Source organism: Mustela nigripes, chromosome 5 (assembly GCF_022355385.1).
Source record: "Mustela nigripes isolate SB6536 chromosome 5, MUSNIG.SB6536, whole genome shotgun sequence".
NCBI classification, from domain to species: Eukaryota; Metazoa; Chordata; class Mammalia; order Carnivora; family Mustelidae; genus Mustela; species Mustela nigripes.
In genome coordinates, this window is record NC_081561.1 from 119,628,432 (window position 1) to 119,646,299 (window position 17,868).

Here is a 17,868-nt window from a genome sequence, read left to right on the forward strand (position 1 = left end):
TGATTTTTGAGACTAGAGATCATTATTTATGTTGTTACTACCTCCCATCAGAACCTAATACAGTTGCTGATCACAGCTTTTTTTCCTTATTGAGACATAACTGACATGCAACAATGTATTAGTTTTAGTAATATAATATAATGATTTGATATATGTTTGTATTGTTAAACGATTACCCCAATTTGTCTAGTTAACAGTAATCATCTATTTGATATATGTTTGTATTATTAAATGATTACCCCAATTTGTCTAGTTAACAGTTATAAACTGATGAGAACTTTTAAGATCTATTCTCTCATTAACTTTCAAACACATAATACGGTATTAACTATAATCATTCTGTACATTAGATTTGCAGGATTATTTAACTTATAACTGGACATTTGTACCTCCTTCACCCATTTGCCCCCATCCCCCATGATCTGTTCTCTATGAGGCATTTTTTTTTTTTTGGTGAATAATAAATATTTCTGTGTGTGTGTGTGTGTGTGTGTGTGTGTGTGTGTACATGTGTGTGTCATGTCTTCATCTGTTCATCCACTGATGGACACAGGTTGTTTCTAGGTGTTCGCTATTGTAAATAATACTGCAATGAACATGGGAGTGCAGATACCTTTTTGAGACAGTGATTTCATATTCTTTGGATACATACCCAGCAGTGGAATTGCTGGGTCATGTGGTAGTTCCATTTTTCATTTTTTGAGGAAACTTTATACTGTTTTCCATAGTGGCCCCACCAATTTTCATTCTCACCAACAGTGCATAAGCGTATCCTTTTCTCCACATACTCACACTTATTTCTTGTCTTTTTGATAACAGCCATTCTAACAGGTGTGAGATGATATCTTATGGTTTTGATTTGCATTTCCCTCATGATTAGTAATGTTGAGCACCTTTTCATGTACCTACTGACCAACTGTACATCTTCTTTAGAAAAATGTCTATTCAAATCCTTAGCTCATTTTAAAATCAGATTGTTATTTTTCTATTCATTTCTATGAATTCTTTATATATTTTGGATATTAACCTCTAAACAGATATATGATTTGCAAATATTTTCTCCCACTTGGTAGGCTGTCTTTTTATTTTGCTAGTTTCCTTTGTTGCACAGAATTATTTAAGTTTGATGTGGTCCCACTTGTTTATTTTTGCTTTTACTGCCTTTGCTTTTGCTGTAGGATCCAAAAAATCATCACTAAGACCAATGTCAAGGACATTACCATCTATGTCTTCTAGCAGTTTTATGGTTTCAGGTCTTACCTTCAAGTCTTTAATCCACTTGAGTTGATGGTTGTCCATGGTGAAATATATGGGTATCTATCCAGTTTTCTCCATACCATTTATTAAAGAGACTGTACTTTCTCCATCATATAGTCTGGGCTCCTTTGAGTAAATTAACTGGCCATATATGTGTGGGCTTACTATTGGGTTCTCTGTTCTATTCTATTGATTTATGTGTCTTTGTTAATGCCAATATCTTATAGTTTTGATCACTATAGCTTTGTAATATAATTTGACTTCAGGTATCATGATGCCTCTAGCTCTGTTCTTCTTTCTTAGGTTTGCTGTGGCTATTTGAGTCTTCTGTGGTTGCATACAAATTTTAGGACTGCTTGTTCTCTTTCTGTGAAAAATGTCACTATAGCCGTTAAAAAAAATTATTGCTGTACCTATTCTGGACTGATTAATTCACATGGCAATATCTTGGGAACATGTTTCTACTTCAGGATAATAATAATAGTCAGAGTCTTAACCTAGCTGGGTATCTCAAAATATGTTCAGGTGACTACTCTAAAGGAATAAGCAACTTTGATGAGGATAGTTGAGAATGTATAGATCAACTCCTGAAAATTGATTTAAATGCATTTATCAATATATGACTGGATTTTTAAGACTGTTAGAATTTGGATGGCTATAGGGGCTGGAGAGGGCACTGCAGAGAGGGAGAAGAGTGACAGCAAAACCAAGAAGGTGAGAGGAACAGACTCTTACCTAGGGATGGGATGGGTTAATGTTTCTTTTGGTGGTGTTGACGGTGGTTGTAGGGGTTACTTAGCTTTTATTTGGATCAGGAAGAGGGCAGGAAAAGCAGTTGCCACAACAACCAAGTGTCCTAAGCTAATGCATCCTTTGATTCCCAGTGCTAGAATTTCCCCCTAACAAAGATAATCCTCAGGTAAAAGTAGGGGAGGCAATATGAACTAGAATACTCACTATTTACATGCACTACAATCATATGAGCAAGAGATACCCTAAACTGTCAACACCCAAGAAGTCCCCAGGCTCAGAGGCTCAATATAATTTAAGTTGTAAGCCAAGAACATCTCAAGATTTCATCTTTGTCCACTGTGCTAACCTCTCCCAAACACAATCTTCTTCTGTCCTTAATTAACACTCTTTATTATAGTTGCATGTTGGATTTTTCTCACCACATTAATATTAATAGAAGGTAGTTTGCAACCAGAACAACAGGGAGTGATGTCTGTTCTAGTTCTCTCTTTGTAGGTCCCAAACTGAAGGACATTCTACAAAATAACTGGCCAGTATTCTTCTAACATGTCAAAGTTAGAGTAGACAAATACTGAAGAAATGTCACACATTAGAGTGAATTACAGAGACAAAACTAATGCAATGCAGGATACTAAACTGGATTTTGGATGGAAAAGGACATGAACAGGAGAACTGACAAAATCTGAAAAAAAGTTTATAGATTAGTTAATAGTATGACATAAATGTCAATTTCCTGGGTTTGGATAAATGTGCTATGATCATGTAAGAAGTTAATATTTGAGGAAGCTGGATGCAGGCTATATACAGTGTCTGTACTGTTTTCCCAATTTCTTTTTAAAGTTGCAAATTGTTTCTAATTGAAAGTTAATTTTTTTTTTTAAGATTAAGAAGAGTACATGCACACACAGAGTTCAGAAAAGACTTCTAATTTGTTAAAGAACTCAATTTAAATTTGAACTTAGTTTGAACCAGTTTAAAGAACTCAGAGAAGTAAAACTGACAAATGATCAGGCTCTTAGTCTCTAAACTAGATTCTTCAGGATGGTATGGACCAGTAGAGCAACTGAAAGACTGCACAAGAATAACGGTTTACTAATCAACATTAATTAAGTTCTTCATAATTAATACAGGACTTAGGAAGACTTTAATGCATGTATTTGATTCTCAACATGATCCTGTGAGGGAGAGAGGCTATTACTCACTTTCCAGATGAAGAAAGGGAAGCTGAGAGGTGAAGTGACTCAAGGTCAAACAGTAAAGGGTAATAGCTAAACCAGGAATTAGTGTTCTGATTCCATGTTCAAATCTCTTTCTGCAATATTAAGCACCTCTCTCTTTTATGACATAAAAGCCACTAGTTCTTCTAAAAAAAGAGTTGAGTCAGAAAACTTAATGGTGTTAAGTTCTGGCTTTACATCCAAGTAGTTCTGGGATCCAGAGCAAGTCACTTCAAGTTTCTAACCTCCTTTTCCTCAGTATCAAACAAGAAGGTTGGACCAGTGTGCATGTAAAGTCCATCCCGGTACACTTTCCACAGTTCTAATCCTGCGATCTATTTGCTATGGTAAACTTATAGTGCAGGATGACTACACTTCATTAATCCCATAGTCATGTTCCCAAATGATATTTTGTATCTAATCCAGAGGCTTAGGAAGAACTGAGGAAACAAAACTGTCACCATATTTTCAAAGTCTGGTCTATGTGAGTGGAAATGACAGCTGAAACAAGATACAAATTTTTAAAGATACGAATAGGTAAGATTTGGTAATGATATTTTCATCATGATCTCTCTGTTCAAGACCTTACAATGCCTTGATACGTCCCAATATATCAGATATGTCCCTCACCCATGGCCTTCCTTCTATTCCTTCCGCAACTGTTAAGGTCCTATTCACCTCTCTTATTCAAGAGCTTCCTAACTCGTCTTCCTGCTTTCAATGTCTTCCATTCCAGCTCATTCCCTACCACAGTGTCATAGTGTCATTAGGACTGAAACAAAACCAAACCCAATTTGGGGATGTTAAACCATGTTTGAACACTCACTCCTGCCAAAAGGATCAGATGTTAGCTCCTTTGCATGACACACAGTCCATCTACTCTCTGGTGAGTGGCCCACTTTCTGGTCAAGACAATCTTTTGGTCTTCATACTCTTAAACTCTGGCTACATCAAACTTCTTGACACTCTACAAATGCCCTTTCAAGCCAAAAGGGCCTATGTCCACATAGTACTTTTGCGCCTCTTACCTCTTCTATTCCTGTTCCAGACTCAAAATTGGTTGAACTATCCCCTCTGTGAAGATTTTACTCTTACAGGCTTAATAGAGTTCTATTAGAGCTGTATTATTCTATTACGATTTACATGGTAATCATTTATCTTTTTCCCCACATTAAAAGATCAGCCATTGAAGACAGGGGATAATGTACACTAATTTTTCCCTCACTATCTACATGCCATTTGGCAAATAGGTGCTCAGTGAAGAAGATCCACCTCAACTCCCCTCATTTTACTTCCTCCTGCCGGGTTCTTGTTAACCGCTACAGAGGCCTCACCAAGTCTTCCCTCTGCAATGGCACAAGCCTCACCCTTCTCTGACTGCACCTAAGGCAGTAACTACTGTTTGGTTTAGCACATTTCTTCATGAATTCAGGTGTCCTGTCTCCCTGACTACAGAGCAAACTCTTCAAGGATATCCTAAGTTAACTAAAATAAGCTAAGCAATAAATACAACCATTATTCATTTTCAAATATATCATAATATACTGTGAATCAGAGATATCATGTGATTCTCTGGGAAAATTCACAAACCTAGAATGCCTAAGGTTCTGATTTTTGTTATGTATGAGATTTCAGACATAATTTATTTCAGTATGAAACAGAACGATATATAGTTGCCCTGCACTTACCTGGGGTTCATGATAAGACGTCGGAAAAAGTAGGTCCAGGTGATATAATCCATTGCATCTTGCTTAGATGTAATTGTACCACCAGCAATCTCTGCATTTAAATGGTCAGAGAGCACTCCCAATAAGCTACACAGTGAACAAGACATGGGAAACAGATATGAACATTAAGTGAAACACACTTTGTCTCACGTAGCCGGCTGATGGAATGGGGCTAGAAACTCTCAGAAGATATGAGCCAAAGGAGAAAGGAAAGAGTGGGCAAGAGAAGATGTAACTTAGAGAGCAGGGAAGAGTATACTTATGGGGTATTGGGATAAGTAGGGAATAATACTGAGGCTGACGAAAGGAGAGCCGACAGGAAAGGGATGACACTTACAAGAGAGCAAAGATATATTCTGCTTTCATTTATCCGGCGAGTGTTAAGTTCCAAATCATATGAAACATAACTGGGCTGGGTGTTGTGGAGTATTCGAAGATGACCAGATGTGTTGAAAGACTAGCATAACATGATGTTCATTTTAGTTTCCAATGTAAAATGTGAGAAAGGGGTAGCAGTGTCCAAACAAAAGAAAAGGCTAAATAAATTATGATATGTGGGACATTATGTGAGTATTAAAAATCGTTTTTGCAAAGGATATTTTAAGAATATGAGAAAATGGTATTAAATTATATGATTAAAAAAAAACAACACAAAAAGTTTCTATATTACTCTCAGTTCACCAGTAGCAGAATATAAATCTGTATACTCAATTGGGAGGTCAGCAATTTCACTTTCACTATCACCTGCCAGAGAAACATTTATAGATGAGGGTAGGGAAGCAAGTTACTTCATTACAACATTATACATAAGGAAAAAAAATAGGAAAGTCAAAAGGTCCATTAATAGAGAAGTTAATGTGTAAATTAAGGAATACTCTGTGATAGGTCAGTATTAATAATAGTCACATTAAGGTACAAAATTAACATTTTTAGTTAACTACTAAAATACACATACAGAAAACTACATAAATCATACATGTACAACTCAAGTAATTTTCACAATATGAACACACCTGTGTAACCAGCACTAAGATCAAGTATCACCATTTCCTTGGAAGCCCTCCTTTTGTGCTGTCTAGTCACTACTCTTGTCCAAAAGAATATTCTCTGTTCCTTACCTATTGCAGTGGCTTGGGCTTCTAGTACAATGCTTGGTGGAAGTGGGGGGAGAACACTATTCCTATATCATTCTCCATCTCAAAGGGAAAACTTTCAATATTTCATTATTAATTATGATGTTTGCAGATTTACTCCTTGTCAGATTAAGGACATTTCCTTATACTCCTGTTTGCTAAGAGTTTTTATTATAAATTGATGTGGAATTTTAAAAAATATTTTTTGATAATAATAATATTATATATGTATTATATAATAATAAATATTTTGATAAATAATACAATTTCCTCATTTTTTTCCTGCTAATGTAGTAAACTTTTTAAAAAAGATTTTGTTTATTTATTTGACAGAGAGAGATCACAAGTAGGCAGAGAGGCAGGCAGAGAGAGAGAAGGGGGGAAGCAGGCTCCCTGCTGAGCAGAGAACCCGATATGGGACTCGATTCCAGGACCCTGAGATCATGACCTGAGCCGAAGGCAGAGGCTTAACCCACTGAGCCACCCAGGCAGTCTTGTAGCAAATTATAGTAATTTATTTTCAAATAATAAATTAACTTCACATTTATAAAAAAATTATACATAATTTGATTTACTAATGTTTTGTTTAGGATTTCTATATTTATATTCATGAAAGTTACAGGTTTGATAATGTTTCTTTTTGGTAAATTTCTCACCAGGTTTTGGTAACATGGCTTATATAAAATAAGTTGGTAAATGGTCTTATTTTTCCTACTATTAGGAAAAATTCATTTAAGACTGACTGATGTGGAGGGTATGTGCTATGGTGAGTGCCGTGAAGTGTGTAAACCTGGTGGATGCACAGACCTGTACCCCTGAGGATAAAAATACATTATATGTTTATAAAAAAATAAAAAAATACAAAAAAAAAAGACTGATGTTATTTCATCCTTAATGTTATGAAAAATTCACTAGTAAAGCATCTGAGTGAGAAGATTTTTTTTATGGCAAAATTTTAAATTTTAGATTCAATTGTTTTCATAAATAAGAGAACATTTAGATTTTCTATCTTTTATGCCGGTTTGATAATTTTTTAAATAAATTTTACCATTTGATTTAAATTTTAAAATTATTTACATGTTTTTCTTAGTATCTTTTCAATGCCTGTGAGATTTTCATTTCTAATATTATTTTGTTCATTCTTTCTTTCTATATTTTTGATCAGACTTGAAGGTTTATTGATTTCATTCTTCTTTTCAAAGAACCAACCTTTGACTTTTTGATGTTTTTCTAATGTGTATTTGGTTTCAAATCTTTCTTGCTCTTATCTTTCTTTTCTTTTCTTGAGTTCAATTTGCTAATTTTTTTCCAAATTTTTGAGATGAATATTTAGATCATTATTCATGCTTTCTTTTACAACATATATAGACATCTTATTAATACATATTATATATAGGATCATAAATTTTCCCTCATCACAGTGTTCAATGAATCCATATTTTTATATTTTCTAAATTGAAAAATTGAACATTAGCACTTAGAATAAAAACTTCAGTAATTATTTACATTGTGAATTACAAATATGTGTTACCTTTTGCAGTCAGAATACAGTATATTAAAAAAGACAACAAAAGATAGCAAGTGATTAATGTTATAAATAAAAAATATATCAATCTGAGGAAGAAAGGCTATTTTCCACTGAGAAAATGAGGGAGGCCTCTGTCAAAGGGGTAATTCACTGGGCCACGAAGAAGTATGTGATAATTCTGATATAAGGCAGTAGCCTAAATTATTCATTACAAATCCCTTTATTTTGAAGATTTCTTTATTAACTATGGTACAAAAACACACATTAAACTAAAATTTATTAAGTGCTTACTATGTGATAGACACTGTGATAAGCACTATACATTTGATCATTACAAGTAACCTATGAGATAGCTAGCGTGGCTGTTATCTCCATTTTACAGATAGGTGCACTAAGGCACTGAGGAATCAAATAACTTGCTGAAGATCAAGGAAGTAAGTAGTGGAGCTCAGATACGAACCCAGGTTATCTAGCTTCAGAATTCATGTGATTCAACACCATACTACGTTGCTTCTTTTAAAAGGTTTTTTAAAAATGAAATTATAATTGAATTCTGTCTTATAGTGTTAATTCAGTTTCATTTCAAATAATTCTTTTGAACTAGAACTTTCACTGATTTTTATCTATAAAATACCATGAAATAAATATTAACTTGTTATGAAATGAATCCATTTAAATTAATTTATAGCAAAATTTACCTTGACTCTACTGGGAAAGGTTCATAAAGAAATTTTTTGTAAAAGTCTTTCTTTATGTCATGAACCAGAATTACAGCTTTGCCTTGGTCATCAAACTGAGGCCTCCCAGCACGCCCCATCATCTGGAGTACATCTATAAAAAAGAAAACAAGAGGGTTTCAACAAGATGACAGATAGCACAAGGTATATTTAGTGATGATAGCATGTTTTGACAACACAACAAAATAACAAAGGATACAGAATATTTTAAGACAATGCTTATTGTCTCTGATGCCTACTGTTGAGTTCCCTAATAATTACATAATCAATTCATTATGACAGGAAACTGAAGCCCCCAAAATGGTCTCTCTTACTTACTGTTTATAAAAGTAAGAATGTTAACTCTCCTTTAGTTAAATGCTGTTTAAGACTTGGGGCCCCTGGGTGGCTCGGCTGGTTAAGCATCTGACTCTTGGTTTTGGTTCAGGTCATGATCTCAGCGTGGTGGGACTGAGGCCCACGCTGAGCTCCACACTCAGAACGGAGTCAGCTTGAGATTCTCTCCTTTCTCCCTGCCCCTCCCCTTGCTTGTGTATGCTTCTCTCTCTCTCTCTTTCAAATAAATAAAATCTTAAAAAAAGAGTTAATCACTATTTTAATTAATTGAACAAGAAAAAGTAAGACATATAAGGGCAAATCTCTTCAGCAGATTAATCTGATTATTTTTCCCAGGAATGGACCCCATGAGTCCATTTTGGCCTCACCCTCCTCCCACTTATGAAATAAATGTTTTTCTTTAATACTGAAGGAATCTCTGAGGTAAAAAGTTATTTAGAAATACATTTTTTACATGTAATCCTTGTGTGGAAATACAATTTCCCTCTTCAGAACTGACAATGCTTTTATCACCTTTTAAAATATGTTAATAGAATGTTCATGGACACATTGAAGCAATAAGCCCTTTGGTTCTAGAAGTGCCATAGAAGTATTTCTAGTGAAACAGATTTAAAATTAAACAGTATAATGTTTAACTATGATTTATTAAATCACCAATAGCTACTAATCAGTACTTTTTATCTATTTGTGAATTTGAAACCATTGGTTAGGCTTTTGATATTTATTAACAAATTAGGTATGTTAAAGTAAATAAAATGGCTCAATACTTTGAACAGTACTTGCAGTGGAAACAAAAATTTACAATTTGCTCATTGTATGTTCAAATGTGATCACCTCTCTACAATTCAATTCATGCAAATTCAGATTATTAAGACTAAAAGAGAAGCTTAATATAACTGTAAGTCAAAAAAAATTACCTGTAATGGGAAAATCCACATAACGTCTTGTTTTTCCATCATAGTATTCTGTTCCCTTAATAATTACTAAATGAGCTGGAAAGTTTACACCCCAGGCTAATGTACTTGTAGCAATCAGAACCTAGAAAATAAGATATATTTAAGTAAACCATAACTTTTGAGTTACATTTAAGTATCTGTTTATGAAAAATGAAATACCTGAACTTTACAGTTTACAAACAGTTCCTCTACTGTTTTTCGGTCCCTCTCATGTAGTCCAGCATGATGCATTCCTATTCCGAAAGCAAGTGTTAACTTCAGGTTGGAATCTCTTAGTGTCCCAATGATATTCTCCATCTGCAAATAAAAGCACAATGACAGGACATAGGTTCATTAGCTTTAAAATTTTCATACTAAGTTTATATTTGACTAATTTTGTTTTCTGATTCTTATATTATGTAAAAAATAGAGGCCTCATCTACAGTTATAATTAAATTAATTCAAAAAATATCTAGTTAATGAGAATATATATCCTAACAGACCCATTTTGGAAAAAAAATCTGTGGATTAATGCAATGACTCCTTAAATGAGTGAGTAACAATTATTAAAAAGGATATAAAGTTGCCTAAAATGTTTCAGGGTCTTGATCAATTCCTGTAATAGAAAAACCTTCCATCTTTTTGGCTCAGTGCTAAAAATTCAGAAAATAAGGAAAAAAAAATTAATACAAAAAAAAATCAGTCATAATATCACCAAATAGTCAGGAATCATTCAAATTTAAGCTTTCTCAACTGAACTTAATGACCCAGGGCAAATCATACAACCTCTCTCAGCCTCGGCTTCTTCATTTAAAAAATCAAATGGGTATATTTTTGTTCACTTCTCATTTCTTTGATCAGCAGTACAGTAAAATACTTTTCATATTTACTAGGCTTTTTTTGTAAATTATCTTTTTGTCTTTTAAGTGGATATGATAGCTTTTTTTCCCCCTTACTGGTTTGTAATGGCTCCTTATTGATTAGAACTATTATTAAGCTGTATATGTAGTAAAATTGTTTCATTTCCAGCCTCAGTTTAGCTCGCCAAGTTTCCATATATCTAAAGAGTTTCTGAAACTTATTATCTTATATCATCTCTGAGTATTCCATCACTTTCCATTCTACTTGGAAAAGACTTAATGCAATGCAGGTTTTATGGCAACAGAAACAAATCTTATTTTCTTATAAAATTTACTCCTTGTAAAGAACTAAATAGAACGCCCAATTTCTTTCTGTTTAGTGACAGATCTCTATTGGTCCTTAAAGCAGTGATTTGAGAATGTATGAACAGTTAAAAGAATGACATATTTTAGTTATATCTATAACTTCCCTACCATATTCCAACAGTGAAAAATAGTGGAGGATAAACTTGGAAATGGGTACATGTATAATTTTTATATGCCTGAAAACTGAGATAGTATAAACAACCAACCCTGTCTTCGGATCTTATTTCTTTTTTTCCCTTAATATAGACAAATATACTTGCAATACATTCACTCTCCTGGTTGTGAAGAAACCAGTGAGAACCTCACAAAAATCTCACAAAAGTTTAACTGGCTGCTGCAGTTTAGCAAAAATGCAAAGACAATATAGTCATATATGAAGCACTCCAATTGCTTTCATTCTAACTCATCTTATTTTCAATGAGCAGAAAAATTTTCCACTTTTTAAAAATGTGGGGATAAGTTGTTTTTACACCGATAATTCAAAAAATGGGAAGGTGAAATTAGGCTTTGTAATAGTTCTCAATGTATAAAAAACATTCATAGAAACAAAGTAATATTTTAATTGTATACACATTGTGTTATTTATCAACTTTTCCTGAACTGAATGCAATATATAAACAGTTCATTCTGTTTCACAATCACAGTATGGTCACCTGATATTCTTGGATACTCATTTTATAAACTGTTAAGGAAGGATATGGAAATGTAGTAACATAAATCCACTTTACCTTTAAAATCAGCAAACGATAAGCAAGTTGTATGCTATAATGTATGCTATAAGAAAGGTGCTTGTCTTGTCTCATAAATTATGTTAGCTATTCTCAAGTGACAGCCTATTATCCATTTTTTTTGTTCAATAGTTCACTGCATAAATATCTTCAATTTACACTATCAAATTAATTCACTGATATTCTTGCTGTGACAATTAATTTCAGGGATTATTTTTTTCAGTTTCATAACTTAATAACAGTATAATTTTATAACTTGTATAATTTATACTGTTCCATGGCAATGCCAATCATACCCCCTAAAATACACCACTTAATATAGGAAAGCTAAAGAATCCTATGGCAGGAGGCTTGGTGAGGCATTAATATCCTGTCCTTTCACATCAGGGAAGGCTGTTTCTCTTTCCCCCAGCCCCCACTTTCACATAAATCAGTGCATTAAAAAGAACTATTTGCCTAACTGAACTGGCAAAGACCTAAAATCCTCATGAGGACAATTACAAAAAACAACTTCATTTATTACATGAATTTAGTACATGAATTCTGAGTTATTTGAACACCACAGAAAATCAAAATTTATAGTAATGTTACTCAGTCATTAAGCATAAGATACTACCAGGACAGCCTGTTTAAGTATGAAAATATAAATTGTTGATTAAAGTCTACACACCTTTGATTAAATTATATACTTAAAATGTTTCATCTTGATCACAATATAAGCAAAATTTATGAGAAACAGGATAATGAAAGCTTAAAACATAGTAATACACATTATTTGTTGAGTAGTTATTATGTGTCAGGCAATGGGCATAACACTTTACAAAGATTATCACATTTAATCCCTTACATAAAATAGTACAGCTCTAATATAACATTTACACCATCCAGTATATTTCAAATTAAAAGACCCAGTGATCTTGAATACTATAGAGTAGACTCTTTCGACCCTAATTCCATAAGAGAATTAAACCTCACAAAAAAATATATGAATTACATTCTTTTTAATTTTTCCGAAGATAGATAGTACCATTCTAGATGGTTAAGAGAAAAGTTCACTTCTACATGCAATGGCTGTCTTAAGACATTAAGGCTTAATTCTTGTTAAGAAAGGCTGCTATAGAATTTTAATTAGAATAATTATGATAATTAAAACACTGACAGAGGAAGTTTTAATTCCACAGTTCATTTCTATTCAACCAACATTTGTTGTAATGTATAGGTATCTTTCCAACAGTCTTGGAAATGTCTGACTACCTGATAGTTAAACCAAAAGAAATTATTCAATATTATAAATAAAACAAAAACAGATCTATATTCCTCTAAATAGTGGCTTTTTTTTTTTTTTAGGGTGATGGTGGAGGAGGCACATATGTAAACTGTTGAACCAATTACTTTAACTTAATAGAATTTTTTTATATTTTAAATTTATTACACTCAAAAAGCTTTTGTAGAAATATAGGATTCCATTTAAGTAGATACATTACTCTGTGCCCAAAATACATTCCAGTCAGAATATAATTCAGTGAGTTGATGACAATGCTGGCTCCAAAAGAAAGGAGGAGACCAGATTGGACAAGAATGAGCTAACAGATTGTACAGCCCAATTCTGTCCCTTTGAGTGTGATATATTGTTTCAAGATGCTAAAAACCCATACTTTCTCAAAGCATATCTGTTGTGCTGGTTTTCCCATTTTCACAGAATCCTCATTATCAGAAAACTCTGTACTCTTTTCAAAGCACGTCAGACTCAGACCATATGCCACTGAATAATACTTATCAATTGTCTCAAATGCTCAATAAAGATGCAGCATACGGAAGAATAATGAAAGTTATGAAACTTTTTAAAAACAAAGATAATTAAATACATCACATCTGGTACAGATGTTAAAGTTAAACATTTCCTTATAATTACCAAGTGTGAATTTCTTAAAAATACTTCTGTATGATAAACCCCATAGACTGAAGGGGAAGAAGTCAAAATGAAAGAAACACTTTAGAACATCCTGCTTATCTACTAAGGGAAAAGAGATTTAAAAATAATATTAATTAATTAAAGAAAGTAAGTTTCCAATCTTTGCCAATGCTCTTTATCATATGCTCCTTGCTGTCTTCTCTGAAGCCCACAACAATGACTCTTCAAAATTATTTGCCATACTATTAATACATAAATATATTTATGAATGTAATTAAATATAAGATTACATGTAAATTAAATATATAAATGAAATCTAAACAATAACATGTAAATCTTTGCTATGTCTGCTAAATAAACACAATACTATTTTCAGTGTTTCCTTCCTAATTCTTAATGATGGCAATATCAAAACTGGTTTGTAGGGCAAAATATTAAAGATTTTTCCTTATTAATATTTCTAACTTAATTCACTATGCTATTGGTAGGAAATCCAAGTCAGTGTTTCATATTTATTCTGGAATATACATTTTATGCTTCTTTCCATTTTTGGAGAGTTCAGATTCTAACACATGTTTGGAGAGCATTTCCATGTCTTGAAAAGCTTTTAAAATGCAGATAAAGCTTTTAATTTAAAGATAATTTCATGAAAGGGATTTTATAAAATTACTTTGTTAAGGTAACATAATTTTAAGTGAACAGATACTACATTAATATGAGTTAAATTTAGGGAGGAACATAAGAAAAATATTATAAAAATAATAGTGAATTTAACCACAGAGATTTCAGCAAAAAGAACTTATCCATTTATAAGGTATTCAATGTTGATGTACTATAACAGTAGTAACAGTTAACACTTATTAAACATTTAGGGGACCCAGGGTGGCTCAGTTGGTTAAGCAACTGCCTTTGGATCAGGTCATGATCCCAGAGTTCTGGGATCAAGTCTCGCACTGGGTAGGGGGCCCGGTCAGCGGGGAGTCTGTTTCTCCCTTGGACCCCCTCCCCTCTCATGATCTCTCTCACTTTTTCTCTCTCTCAAATAAATAAATAAATAAATAAAATCTTAAAACAAACAAACAAAATGGTTATTGAACATTTACCTCTGTTCCAGGCTTGTTCTAAGTACATTACATAACTTAATGCATTTAATACTTAATCCTATAAGGATAGGATTATTATTATTCTTTTATAGTTGAAGGGGTAAGGCTCAGAGGCTGAACACCCCGCAAAGGTCATGGCAGCTTGTAATGCATAGTTGGTATTGAACCCAAGAGGCCTGGCTCCAATCCATGTTCTCAACCACAATGCCACCTTTTAATTACCACAGGGATGTGATATACTAAAATAATGAAATCACTCATTTGGCCAAAGTCTGGGCCTCACTGTTTTAGACTGTGGGCAAAAACCAGGTAAGATTTGAAATAATGAATTGAGTACTACACTCAAACAACTGGGGAACTACGCAGATGATTAGCAGACCTAATTATTCTTCAGTATTTGAGTATTTCTACTCCTATGCCTAAAAATTAAGAATATCTAAAAGTATCTTCTTTTATAAATGAAAATATCACCACTCATGACTAAGAATGGCACAGCTCTTATGCTCTTATTGGCTGCCTGTGTTTTATATTGTAGCTACTGACTTTTCCGTCTTTACTGTATATTTCTATCCCTATCAAAACACATATGGGCACTGTGACTTTTCCATCTTGTCTAGTCAGTGTGTTGTCAAAGATTTCAGTTACTGTATGGCAGAGTGAAAAAACTGGGTCAGCTATCCTGCTTTTGAGTTTCTGAACTCCATTTATTTCACGCTATTGGGATAATTACTTACTTCTTTCAAGTTTCAATTTTTTATCTGTAAAACTGGGATAACAAGAACAATCCTCCCAAAATTCATGATAAAATGACATAACATAAGCCTTTAATGGACTATAAAGTAGTCTATAAATATGTCAATTATTATTAAGCATAAGACCTTTGCCTCTTTCTTCATTAAGACATGCATGATATCACTTACGGCAAAATAAAACAGCTTCATGTTTTGTAGCTGCTGTGAATTACACAACTATTCCATGAGGACCAACTAAGTTCAAATGTCCAATGCTCAGCAAATCTGTGGATAATGTCTGTTTAAAACTTAGCTTTTGATACTTACTTTTGATATTATTAGCCTAGTAATTTCTCTACTTGTCAGTCACTAAGAGGTCCAAGGCCTGATTAAAATAGAAAGCACGTGCGGTGGGACTTTTGTATTGCAAGCTAAATCTATTTTGGTTTGATAATAAAACAGATTTTCGAGTAGAAAATGTGGCTACCCTATATTAAACTCAACTTAATTTCTGATTTTCAACAATCTCAAAGTCCATCTTCAAAGTTTGGTACTAACTACTTACCTATAAGGAAGAAAGAGGTCAATATGTATGTTGAATAAAAAATCAAATGAATCAAAAGAACAATAGAAAAATGTTATTAGGGACACCTAGGTGGCTCAGTCAGTTAAGCATCTGCCTTTGGCTCAGGACAGGACCCTAGAGTCCTGGGATCAAGCCCTGCATCAGGCTCCCTGCTCAGCAGGGAACCTGCTTCTCCTTCTTCTGCTTCCCCTGCTTGTGCTCGCTCTCTTTCTCTGTGTCAAATAAATAAAATCTTAAAAAGAAAAAAGAAAGAAAGGAAACTGTCATTAGTAGAAACTATCAAATCTGAACTTGTGATTTCAAGTTGTCCAAGTTGCTGCTTGCCACGTTCATCCAGGAGGGCTGAGTGCTAAATCCCCTCGCTGTTTCCCTGCTCATCTCACTCAGCTCCCATTAATATTTGAAGTAGTTAAACCCTTCTTCCTTCACAAAACCCTCTCATCTACCATGTTTTAAGACTTTCCTTGCTGACATCACCTTCTCAGTGCCCTTTGCCAGCTCTTCATTTTTTACCCAAGGTCTACCTTGAGTCCCTCAAGGCCTGGCCCTCTGGTTCTCCACACATGTCTCAGGGTCTCATGTGCTTACTTAGGTGTAAAGGCTGCTTGTATGCTGATGCTCCCAAGTTCATATATTCATTTCACATCGCCTGTTATTATACAGACTACCTATATCTAATTGCCCTGAGGGTCTTGGAAATACAAATTAACATCCAAAATATAACTTGTTTCTTTTTCTTCCCCCCTTGGCTCAAATCTGTCTTTTCCTTTCTTTCCATCCGATACTTTCTGCTCTCCCCATTTTAATAAATGAGACCATTATTTACTCAGATATTTAGAGTTAATAACTGGAAAGTCATTCTTGACTCTTTTCATCTTCTCAACCTTCATTTCTCATCTATCAGAAAGTCCTACTGAATCCAGACCAAAACATCTTTCCATTTCCACTGTCACCACTTTATGTGGCCCATAGGTCACCATCATCATTAATTCCATACTTAACTTCCACTTCAATCCATTTTCCATTAAGCAGCAAAAGTGACCTTAAAATGCAAATTGAGTGTGTCATTTGCCTAACTTAAAACCTTTTAATTTCCTGGAGAGACCCCTCCCTTAGCTATCTGCTTGGTTTGTTTCCTTGCTTCTTCCAGTTCTCTATTCAAAGCTACCCTCATCACAGGGGCATTCTGTACTTCTGTCAATGTATAATATTTTACTACTCAACACCCCCTTTTCTCCTTACCCTACTTATTTATTTTTCCATAGAAATTATTACGATTTGACATATTGGCTTTTTATCTAATTATCTCCACAAGAATGTTAATTCTCAGCCTAGGAATTTTACCTAATACATAGAAGGAGCCTATTAAAGATGTTTCTTTAATAAATAAATACATGACTGTCTTCCCCTAGTGCTTATAATCCAGATCCGAGCTCTATAACCAAGGGTCTAAGGCCTTATATGAGCTGGCTACTGCCTACTCTGAAATTTAACTTTTACCATTTTCCTCCTAGCTTATTCTATTCCAGCTGAGCTGATCTCAGTTCCTTTAACATCCTGTTCCCTTGACCTGAAGTGCTATTATCTTCTCTCATGGTATAGTTGACTTGTTCTTATGCTGTGGTTCTCAGCTTAAATGTTACCTCCTTAAAGCAGTCTTCTGGGGCGCCTCGGTGGCTCAGTGGGTTAAAGCCTCTGCCTTCAGCTCAGGTCATGATCCCAGGGTCCCGGGATGGAGCCCCGCATCAGGCTCTCTGCTCAGCAGAGAGCAGAGAGCCTGCCTCTCTGCCTACTTGTGATCTCTGTCTGTCAAATAAATAAATAAAATCTTAAAAAAAAATGAGAAATGAAATATGATAAGGGGATGTGGGGCTTCTTTAAATAGAATGATCAGAGAAAACTTCTTTTTTTTTTTTTTAAAGATTTTATTTATTTATTTGACAGACAGAGATCACAAGT

At 33.9% G+C, this 17,868-nt stretch overlaps 1 protein-coding gene across 1 annotated transcript in view; it reads right to left on the reverse strand.

Annotated features, from left to right (window-relative positions):
* The window catches only part of ASCC3 (activating signal cointegrator 1 complex subunit 3), a 336,478-nt gene that overhangs the window by 79,379 nt on the left and 239,231 nt on the right, over positions 1–17,868 (reverse strand). Inside the window, exons 31-34 of the mRNA XM_059401113.1 lie at positions 9,804–9,941; positions 9,606–9,726; positions 8,314–8,446; positions 4,916–5,041 (exon numbers count right to left, since the gene is read on the reverse strand). Of these exons, the coding sequence (XP_059257096.1) occupies positions 4,916–5,041; positions 8,314–8,446; positions 9,606–9,726; positions 9,804–9,941 (518 nt within the window). The remainder of the gene's footprint in view (positions 1–4,915; positions 5,042–8,313; positions 8,447–9,605; positions 9,727–9,803; positions 9,942–17,868) is intronic.